At 38.5% G+C, this 11927-nt stretch overlaps 1 protein-coding gene across 1 annotated transcript; it reads right to left on the bottom strand.

The window, feature by feature from the left end:
- Positions 1-3493: 3493 nt before the first annotated feature.
- Positions 3494-11133, bottom strand: LOC122664354 (pyruvate dehydrogenase E1 component subunit beta-3, chloroplastic-like). The gene is made up of 4 exons (XM_043860130.1): positions 10910-11133; positions 10674-10786; positions 10538-10581; positions 3494-4599 (listed from the first exon to the last, which is right to left on the bottom strand). Exons 1-4 carry the CDS (start codon positions 11013-11015, stop codon positions 3627-3629), a joined length of 1236 nt encoding a protein of 411 aa, XP_043716065.1. The 5' UTR covers positions 11016-11133; the 3' UTR covers positions 3494-3626.
- Positions 11134-11927: the final 794 nt, after the last annotated feature.

Raw genomic sequence — 11927 nt, 5'->3', positions numbered from 1 at the left:
GTTATTTAATTAACCTTTTTTACTCATATAGGATTTTGATAAATCTTTTTAACATTGTAACCGATGATTGTAAAACATAATTTACAATTACTAGTTTTGTAAAATTTGTTTCTATCTAGTGGATCTTGGCAATTTCCCCTTTTCATTATCGTCAACCTAAAACATCATAACAGAAGAAAACGATTCAAATTGAATCATCTCCTTCTACCTCCAAGCATCTCCAGTGAGATCCAAGCCAGTCCTCCAAACTCCGACTGAAACAAAGTCTTCATCTCTGGCGAAAGTAAGTATTGTAGTCTTTGTTCACTTTGGCCTTTACTTAGTGAGATTTGCTTTCCACATTAAAATTAGGGCTCAATCTCACCTCTCTGTGCAACCTCTCCCTCTTGGCCCATTGAATTGTGGAACTAACAAACCCCAATCACCGCTCACTTAACAAAGCCCAAGTTAAGAAAAAAAGTCCTATTTCGCATAGAGGCTATTTCCAGACTCAAACCCGTGACTAATTGGTCACACTGGAGCAACCTTGACCGTTGGACCAAGGTCCACTCTATATTTATTGTATAAATATATATTATATAATAAAGGGTCGGACTGGCCTTGCTAGGGTCGAGGCCTCAACCTAGGCCTGGCCCAACCTTGGCAGGGCCATAAAAACACTAAACCTAACCCTGCCCTGGCAGGGCCAGGAAAACACTAAACCTGTCGACTAGAACGGAAAGTCAAAATCCCTTAGCCCTTCTAGAGGGGTGATCCATTGGCCCTGCAGAGATCCTCAACATGTTGTGCAAAAGGTACGAACTGAACCGAGCCGAGCCCTTGTAGCAAGTTTTGGATTCAGCAATTTAAAACCCCTAGGTTTAGGCGGGTTCGAGCTACACCGACAGCCCCCTGATAGACCCGAATTGACATGCCCAAACCGAAAACCCGACCCAGTACAAACCGATAAGACCTTAAGTATATATTTACTCACATGCTATTGCACTCTTTCAAACTTGTTTGGATTAAAAAAACATGGAAGCCAACCCATTTGAGTAGGTAAAAATTAAAAAATAGAGCCCAACCCATTTGAAAAGGTAAAAACTTAAAATGGAGCCCAGCCCATTTGATAAGGCCCCCATCAGGCAAATGAGTTTCGGTCTAAAACCGGGCTGGTAACGGTTTGATACCAGTTTTTTTAAAACCGACCCAAATTGTTTCAAACCTGTTAACACAAACCAAATCTGAACTGAGACCAAACCGAACCTAAACCGAAACTGAAAAACCCTTACAGGTGCAGTTTTGGATTCAGTCATTTTCATACAGAAATCAAAACCAAAACCAACCCAAACCGATTGTTTGACTCCCTACCAAGTACCATTATTATTCAGATGGGAGCTTCGACCACATTATCAAAGAGGGTGGTTGTGCAATTGTAGCTTTATCTAAGAAACAAATCATTTGTACCCATATGAATTTTGATCATACAAGCTCAGGCCAAGAAGCCGAGGCTTGAGGGATCAAGCAAGTAGTCATTGGTGCATTATCAATGAGAAGACAGTAGAAATTTAAACGGAATCTGCAAAAATGGTCTACTGGATTCTCCAACCATAGTTAAATCCATAGCCTTGGGAGTTGAAGTCACTTCTTTTTGACATCCAGACTTTATTAACTCTCATTCTGCATTTTAAGAAAGTGGACCGGCAATGTACTTGGGTAAAGCTGTTTGTAACCAACCCGGTTACAACAGATTTTGTAATTTTTTTTTTTAAAACTTCTGAATTTTACTTTGAACAATTTGAAATAGAAATAAATTAAGTTTGATTCATAAGACTTCTTAGATAAATGGCTCAACTTGAGCCAAAACCGTAAAAAACATGGATGGCTTCATTTAAGCCAAAACCCCATGTCTTCTTCTGCCCTTCGCAACCTGCAACTCAATGAAGTTCCAAGAGTCAAAAAGAGTAGTAGGCGTCGCCCAACCCTTCTCCATTGCAAAGTTTTGTTGACTCCATAAATTTGAAGGATTTCAAGAACCCAATAAAAGTGGACAATTTGTGAATCGTCATTTCTTCCAAAACTTATGGTGAAAGAAGAAAGAGATTGAACAGAGTTAGGTTTTGTTTGTGGTTTGAATCTTTGAATAATCAATGATCTGAAATACTTAGAAATAGAAAGATGAGAAAACAGAGATTTAGAAAAAAAGAGGGTTCAAGTTTTTGAAAAGGACCAAGTATGATGGACTTGACGAATTGGGCATTCTTGGCTCTGATTTTGGTAATCACCATTTCATCGTCAGAGAAAGCATTGAACTTAGAGTGGAATTGGAAGGTCACAACCTTCCTTGGTAATGAAAGCCTGTAGGATTCCAGGACAATTGGCGATTCCCAAACAGCTCAATCAATATAAAACTAGGGTTTCCAATTTCGATTTCTTTGAATCCAAGGATGATAACTCAACAATCCATGGAGAGCGTCATAGCTAGCGCCTCTGCGATTTATCAGATTCAACCTTGATTGTTTCTTTTGAAGAATAAGTTGGAAATTGGAGTCGGATTAAGATATAATGGCATCAGCTGAAAAATTTGAAACAAAATGGAAGGTAATTATGGAAATGAAATTTGTCTCCACCTTCAGCTTTAGCCTTCATGATATGTTGGCTCAGGCTAGTGGTAGACATTTGAGCGAAGAAATCAATTTAATGTGAATTTACCTTACTTACCCTTCTATTCAAGTGAACATAAGATATGTAAAGGGGTAACTAAAGTCAGAATTTGTAAACAAGCAGATTACAAACAGACAGACCCATGTATCTTTATATCTCATAAACTAGCATTAATGGCCAGACTTAGTCATATATGCAAGGCGATGTTGATGTAACTGACAATATTGTTAAACTTTATTGTTCTTAGTTTTCTTAATTAATAAATTTTCATTTCCATCAAAAAAGAGAAAAAAAAAATCCACTAATGCACAAAGTTAGGATTCCATTTCACATGTCACATGGCAAAACCAAGGCCTGCCTTAGAAATTTCACTCCCAGAAGACTTGTTTTTCTTCTTCCCCCTCCCCCAATGGTGCTACCATTGTTATGGCATTACAAGGAAATCCCCATATTTCCCCACCAGTTAACCCACCCTCCCTCCCGCCCCAATAAACCCAACCCTCCAAACGAAGGCAAGACCAGGTGAAAATAGGGTTTCTTACTCTTAGCATCGAATCAATAAGAGCTTTCCCTGAATGTATCAAATCAACTAGGTCATTTAATTTCAATCACAATTATTTACTTCACAAACAAGATCATTAAACATCTGATCAGAGCTGACACCCCTTCAATATAAATACTTTAAGGTCTTGACAAATATGAGTAAGCTTATACACTGCGAGTAGTTTTTCATTAATAAAAAGAGGCAAAGCCCAGCCACGTAAAAATACAGGTAGGGCAACATTATAGAGAAAGGCCTCAGCTCAATTGATAAATATTAAGTTTAAAAAAAAAACACAATCTCCCTGAAAAATTAAATAAAAATTCTTTGAAAACAATGCTATTTAGAAACTGTAGAAAAACTAAGATAATAGTTTGAACAGAAACAAAAAAAAAATTCCTTTTGGAATTACACCTTGCTACTGCTACTTGTACTGGGGCCACTACTGGCAAAGCTGCTCAACAGCAGCCACTATCTGGGCAGGCTGAACCACAGTCCAATCTTCCAATGTTCCGGCATACGGAGTTGGCACATCCTGCGAGGATAGGCACCTAACTGGGGCATCCAAGTAATCATGGAAATTCTCATTGATGGCTGCTGTTAGACTGGCACCAATCCCACCTGTCCTCATACACTCCTCCACGATGAGAACACGGTGTGTCTTCTTTACTGAATTACCTATCGTGTAAAGATCAAACGGTTTCAATGACCTGATATCAATCACCTCAGGATCGTATCCCTTGTTCACTAATGTCTTGGCAGCCTGCATCACATGGTACCTCATGCGGGAGTAGGTTAGGATTGTAATGTGCTCCCCAGGCCTCACCATCTCTGCCTCCTCCAGTGAACACACATATTCTTCATCTGGGATCCTCTCCTTGAGATTGTAGAGAAGAACATGCTCAAACAAGATAACTGGATTCTCACTCCGGATGGCTGCCTTCATGAGGCCCTTGGCATTGTATGGTGTTGAGCAAGCAACCATCTGGATTCCAGGAATTGACTGGAAATATGATTCAAGTCGTTGTGAATGCTCAGCCCCAAGCTGACGTCCAACACCTCCGGGCCCACGAATGACAACTGGAATGGTGAACTGGCCACCTGAAGTGTAGTGGAGCATACCACAATTGTTAGAGATCTGGTTGTAAGCCAGGAGAAGGAAGCCCATGTTCATGCCCTCAACTATTGGCCTGAGGCCTGTCATGGCAGCTCCAACAGCCATCCCTGTGAAAGAGTTCTCAGCAATGGGGGTATCAAGAACCCTTAGATCCCCATACTTTGGTGCTAGGCCCTTTGTCACCTTGTATGAACCTCCATAGTGACCCACATCTTCTCCAATGACACAAACTCGTGGATCCCTGTCCATCTCTTCTTCCAGGCCTTCTCGAAGGGCTTCAAACAACAAGAGTTCATGCCTGTTTCACCAAAAGAAGGGGGGAAATAAAAAAGAGTACAAGCTTGAGGAAATAAAATTAAAGAAAAAATTCAATCAGCCATTCTCACCAATGCTAGGGTGCACTACGAGAATCAACAACTATAACAAAAGGAGGTTAAGACCATGTTATGAATCAATCATTCTTTCTGCATTTGGCTAAAAAAATGAAACAATTGGTAAAGAACTATAGCAAAATATTCATGATTGGCAATCATTGACATTTTGTACATTTTTGCAGTTAACATGACCCCTCTAAAGAAGAAAATTATTGATAATAATATTCATCCAAAAACAAGGAAATTAGTTCCAGAAGAGCATGCAAAGTTTAAGACATAAGATGCAGGATTTATAATTTTTCCAACAAAATCTTCTTAAGAAGTCTCTTATTATGCATGGTCCATACTCCCATCTAGCAAAAGGGGGAGGGGGTAAGGGCAAGGAATTCTTAAGTAGATCATCCATAGGAATCAAAGTTGTTTTGTACGTGATAAGAATTGAGTGAACACATTGTGAACTCTGTTATCTACAGCCATGTTTTTTTTTCCCCTAATGAGACATGCTGAATTGTTGCTTACTGTTGAGATGCTCTCTAGGATCGAACACAATAATCTACAATAACACAACTGAAATACTTAACACATACAATTAACTTATGCAATGTAATCATCCTTACTTATGTAGCTGGAGAAATTAGAATTAACAAAAATATATTAGGAGCCCAAAACCTCCTTGGTTACAATAGAAATTGCCTAATGTCCAATACTAAAATAACTTATGCTTAGGAAAAAACAGAAGGCGCAAACTTAGAATAATCCCTTTCCCTTTGGGTTCACAAATACCCTCTTAGGTTTTAGTATTTTCCAAAATACCCTTCTGGATTCCAAATCGGCACCTACAATTGGGGCAGCAGGAACATAGCTGTAACCCGGGCAGCAGACAATTTTTGTCGTTCTGCTTATGCCTCCAAACCTTTTAGTTGAAGAGGCCCAATCCACTAGGACATGACCATCATAGCTCAGATTTCTTTCTTAATTTTTATTTTTTCTTTTTTTTGGTAGGGGCTTGTGGGGTGGAGGGTGGCAGGGTAGGTTTAGACCAGAACTCTTCCAAATACATGCTCCACCCCTGAAATCTGACTCTTTATCACACATCTTATATGGAGACTCATCGATAAACAACTGGCCTATTGCTTCATCTTTCCCTCTCCTTGAATCATCAGTTGACGAGTCAATGTACACCCCTCACAGATGTTGAAGAGAAGACTCATATTGATCAATTTCATAATCCACATGACTTCTTCTAAGTAATTGAGTACACACAACAGATTCTAAGACCTGATTTACCTAATTCCTTTCCAGGAACAAGACTATACAGCCTTGAGAATAATTCACACACTTTCTCATCTCCTGCCAAAAACCAACTCAAGAACCATTCTCCACATTTAAGATGGTCCTTCAGATAAAATCTTCATGAAAACACAATAGTTTCTAAACCCTATACCAAGTGCACAGTGTTCCCTATTGGAATTCTATCCCCATTAGTGGTCCCATATTTCCAAATGGAAAAAGGTTCTTTGCATGGCCCACATAAAAAGGCCTTCCATGTGGTCCACTTAATTATGCCACCTGGAAGGATGATGTGGCAAATGTAGAAATTTTTCTCGTGATGAACTGGGTGGTATAGACAAGTAGATTTAATTTGGTTAAAAACTTGTTCAGAAGCCTATAAGGTTGTTGTGAAGATTAAGTAATGAAGCCCTTGCTGCTCAGAAGAAAGGGCTCTGTATTACTGCACGACCATCTAGGAAGGCCTTTCCATACAGTCTTATTATCTTCCACACGCGGAAAATCAAGTGGCTCCCCAATTTTGTGGGTAGGCAAGCCCCAGGATCCCTGCTCACATGTCAAGTTTCAAGCCAAACAGTGTTGGCCACATGAATGAAACCGCTTTGGAATAAATACAAGTGAAATTGCCAATATACATAGGGGTCTATGTCTATATGATTGAATTTTTTGGCTTTGACATTTGACATATAGTCAATCCAGACCCTGATATATCCAGTATGTTTGAGTAGGAGGGTGGCTACTTCATGCAAATAATGCTGAAGGTTAGAACCAACCCAATCCACCCTTCCAGTACCCAGCAAAAGTAGGACATGCACTGGGCTACACCCTTCTTATTTTGGAGAGTTGCAACAAAATACAGGCAGGTTATCAGTTAGTGATGGTAGCCGACCCCATTAAGTTGGGATAAGGCTGAGTTTGTTGTTCATATCAGTTGGTGATGAGATTTGCTCATTATAAGAGTTAATTTAAATAGAAGGTCAAGATAAGGATTTAATGGGCAAGAAATAATGAGCGATCTAGCCAGAGATAATTAATTCTCAAACCATCTATATATCATGTTTGTATAGCATAAGATCATCAGCTATTACCACAACAAGATTTTAACAGCAGAGTCTCACTATATGCAGCCCATATAAGTATGGTTTTCTACTTGCACCAAAATTGGATCATAGGGTTTAATAAACAACTCAGAAGAAAATTAGGAGTTATGAAGGTACACCTTATCAATATGTGCAGCCCAATGAGATATAGGACTTGCAGGCAATAATAAATTCAAATAGTTATACATTTATGATTTATCCAAATATACACAAGCAAAAGAGTTATGCAGATTCAATATTGGAAAGAGAAGTTGGATGTCAATTGAGCACCAAAACTGATACAAAATTAACAAATTAGTAATATGCATAAAGATTAAAAAACAAAAGACTAGTTAAGAAGGAATGATTTAGTTTGGCTGTTGGACAAACAGATGAAATGGAGAAAATTCAATTCTAGATGAAATGATGAATCAATGCCGAATACATGTCAATCAAATGCAAATCAAATACTGAATCAATAGACCAATTAATACTTGCGGTCAGGATAGCAGAATTTATGCAACCGACATGCATGCAATTCAATTATTTCTCAGCTCTGTAGTACGAAACAAACAAAGGAGCAAGTTGTTATATTCAGAAGAGAATAAATTCAATATACATCAGGCTTTAAAAAAAAAAGTAAGATCCACAGAGCTGAAATGCAAGGTAGAAAATGGTCGATGAGAACAATGAAGTTTTCTTTAAATATTCAGGATGGTCAGGTTAAAAAGAATAATAAAAAAAATGAACAGTAAATCAATAGGCCTGTAACAATTCCCAATAGCAAGAGAACAAATCAGCAGGAAAAGAAGACAAAACCCAATCAAACAATGATTATACACGAGGTGGAATTCAGATTCAGAAGAAATAGGAGTGAACAAAGAGACAGAAAATATTAGAAAGCTAACAAGTTATCTGTCTTATATAAATGAATAATAAGAGAGAAAGACAAATCAGATTTGTTATTTGGCAGTGCAGCCAGGCTATTCTTCGAAACTCAAAGTTGTTGATTGTAAGTCAACATCGATTTTCAGAGGTGTCATTCTTGCAGTAGAGATCATTCTCCTCGATGAGCATTAATTACTGATGGGCCCTGAAATAGGGCAATGTTGTGAAGGGTCAAGCCAGAATGTGGCTCCAACGAGAGAGGAAAATTTTGAAAGCAAGGGAGAGATTATTGCAGTAATTGATGGTGAACTGAGTTCGTTAAATTTGTGGGTACGAGTTGGGGCTTCAAGAGGGTTTATACTCAATAGATAAAAGAAAAGGGATTGACAAAAAGTGGAAAGGTGGGGGAGAAAAACTGGTTGGATTTGCCCATGTTTTCTTTGTAAGGAGGTGTGAAGGGCTTAAACAAATAGAAAGATTTTGAAATCTTACCTTGTAATGCTTGGATTTGAAATGGAGGAGATAATTGTGTCCTTTTGCTATGTTGGAAGACTGATTTTGGGGAGATTAGGGGTGCGGAAGGAAGAAAAAGGAAAATGGGATGGTAAGAGAGTGTGCTAAGCTGTCTTGCTATATGTCGATGGAGAAGAGAAAGGGGAGAAGAAAAGATGATGGAATCTACTGCGAGAGAAACTGGAGGGACGAGAGAAAGAAACAAGAGGAAGTGGAGAAGGTCACATTGGTGTTTAGAAAGGAAGACTGCGGTCTTTTTATTCCTCCTTTTTATTTTCGCATTTACAGGTATGAAACCACTTTCCATTAATCAGAAGGTTTTTTCTTGATTTACATAGCACATATAACAACCAAAGATAAAGTAAACAGACAAAATATTAGTCCAAGTGTTGGAGTGACATAATCAAAGTCTCTGTACTATTAAGGAGCTATCAGTACTATGCCGGGATTTTCATTACCATATTACAGTATGATAGCAAGGAAACAGATCCAGCTCAAAGATTTAAGTTCTTATCTTATTTTGTATTTGAGGCATATCTGGGAGAGCTTCTCATGCACATCAAAAAACGAGGAGCCCCCCTCCGCCCTCTAAAAATTGTTTATGAAGATTCTCCAGATTATGAGTTAAAGACTCCAAATCAAACAATTCTATTGGATGCACGTTTTAAGTTGGAGAAGCTCCCCAAAACACTCAGTTGGCTATGCATTTGATGTGATGATTCTGAAGGTTGTAACCATACCCATAAAGCTCCAAGGCCTCTCCATAAAGTCAAGTGAAAAATACCCACAAAGCTCCAAGGCCTCCCCATATAGTCAAGTGAAAATAACTAAGATTGTGTGTGTTTATGTAATACATGTTTATTTAATATGTATGTATATGTACTCGGAATGCCACTTTGAGCTGCAACGCTATGGGAACTGTACATGTGAAAAATCCAAGCTCACATTGCTGGGTTAAAGGTGTCTCCTGACCTTGGCATGGCCATAGCATATTATACCCCATGCCCATGTCTTTCTCAGTAGTGAACATATATAGAGCATTAAATAGCCTCTAGAGGCTAGCAACTGCAAAATATGCATCTCCCCAAAGGAAGCCAATGGTAATAAACCTAAAAATGAGACATAGAGGTCCTTGCAGAAAAATAAGATGAACTACTACTTGCATGAAAAGGTAATAGGATGGTTTCTGACACTAAAGAGCAGGTCAGGTCAAAACCAAGAGCATAAGAGCCAGCACATCACAAGCACCCCTCTCCCATGGAAAATCCACCTTCCTCTCTTAAGTGTTTCAACCCCAGTAAACTAAAAATATATCTTCCATAGAAACCATACTGGCTTGCTCAAGTAGAGGTGCATCAAGTGCCAAATAGAAGGAAGGCAAACAGTTTACAAGGGAAAAAGGAATCTATCTATAATTTAAAAACAGGCTAAGCTCAGGATCCAATAGAATGCAGGGAGATGCATCATGAACACTTATAGCTCCATAATATTCATAGTCCTATGTGCCACCATGTACCTAATATATTTACTAGATAAATTATATTGGCTAACCAAACAACTGGATGTCAAGTGTCAACACTGCAAAAATAGTTAAGGACTAACTAGGTGGGGCTCCATGCAAACAAAACAGTGAATAGTGGATAAGCACTTAAAAGTATTTAACCAAGGTGCAAAGATTCTTATCATGTTTTTAACTTCATCATTTTACAGCATTCTGAATTTACCCACAGTGCCTAGCTTCCACAAGAATAGGATCTTGCTGTGAAGCATGAGCTGTGCTTGCAGAAATCATTCATCCAGAATGAAAATCGTATTCATAGTATTGTAATTGAATTAATTACAAACCAAATCTGAGTAGTTTGTGGTGAAAATTGAAAAATTAAAACGTGCAATCCTCATGATGTAGTTCGATGACTTCTTAGTCATGAGTTTCTCAACCAAATTGGAAATTAGTAGAACCCCATAAAGCAGATCCAATACCATAATTTCGCAACAACCCCGCCCCAGTACCAATTTCGCAACAGCTCATGAATATATAGATTTACAATTAATAGAAGACACTCAGACTGAAAACACGAGAATGAGAGCTTACCCGGGCTTAGATGTCGTGGAAGTAGAGGAAGCATCAGCCTTTGCCTGAAAAGAGGAAAATTAAAAAAAAAAAATGATTATAAACATCCATTATTACATTATAGAAATTGAAATTAGATAAAGTTACGATCTTTAACTGTAACGGCATTGGTAACCAATCTACCACCAGCGCTGCTGTTGCGAACTCTAAGATTAGAACCAGGGATAACTCTTCCCTCAGATCTCACAACTAAAGAACTTCCTTTCCTTTCTGAAATTAAGAAGTTAAGATCAAGTCAGAAGTCAGTCCATTAGATCCAGAATCCAATCAATCACGAAACTATCAATTTGTCAGAATAAAGAACAAAGTAAATGAAGAAAAAGTATCCAAAACCTGGGTGAGACTTAACGGTGGGAAGCCAAAATCCCTTGGAATCGAAAGAAGACGACGACGGTGAAAGAGTAGTTCGGGCTCCGATCCTCTGCATAATGCCAGCCATTTTTCTTCTTCTAAAACTCAACACACAGCAGAGAGAGAAAGAGATAAGGCTGGGTTCAGAAGGGAATGTTGGCCTGGATTTGAGTTTATAATATGTGATATGGAACGAAGCAAGGACGGAGAAATCAAGGGAAGGAGAAACTCTGTAAACTCCGTCCCTGTTGGTAAAGAATGACACCAACTTTTCTTTCTGAGATTTGTTTGAGACGACGATAGTAATTCAACGTCTGAGATTTATTTGAGACGACGATAGTCATTCAACGATCTCCACATCATTTTACGATTTTACCCCCCCACAAAACAAAACAAAAAACAAAAAACGATTTCCACACCTCAGCTCCGCCGTAATTTGTTTTCTCCAAAAATGTTTCTTTTTACAATTACCATTTCGTTGTGCAGTTTTTTTTCCCATTAAATTGGTAGTGGCCCGCTCGGTGTACCCAACCCTAACTACCATCTCGTATTTAGGGAATTCTTTCGGTAATTATTAATTAGGTTACATTTTTATAGGGGTGTCAATGGTCTGGTTCTGAGCTATCAGTCCGGTTCCTTAATGGTTCCAGCCCTCAAGGGCCAGGCTCAAAACTGAATCAATAGGCTAACCGATAGGGATGTAAATGGATTGGATTCGGTTCGGATAATGCTATATCCGCATCTGCATTTGATTAGCTTTTAGACGGATTCGGATAGTACTAAACGGATACAGACACGGATATGGATTGGATATTTTATCTGTTTACATGTAAATATAGCATTTCAGATAGCTATAGTCTATCCGTATTCGTATCCGTTTAACTTTCTGACGGATTTGAATAGTGCTAAACAGACACAGACACGGATATGGAAACGAATTTTGGTTATTCATTTACATCCCTACTAATTGGTTCCAAATTTGAGATTCAAGACCATTAAC

This window comes from Telopea speciosissima, chromosome 6, assembly GCF_018873765.1.
Source record: "Telopea speciosissima isolate NSW1024214 ecotype Mountain lineage chromosome 6, Tspe_v1, whole genome shotgun sequence".
NCBI lineage: Eukaryota > Viridiplantae > Streptophyta > Magnoliopsida > Proteales > Proteaceae > Telopea > Telopea speciosissima.
Note: the sequence above shows the minus strand (reverse complement) of the source record. Positions and strands in the feature narration are given on the sequence as shown.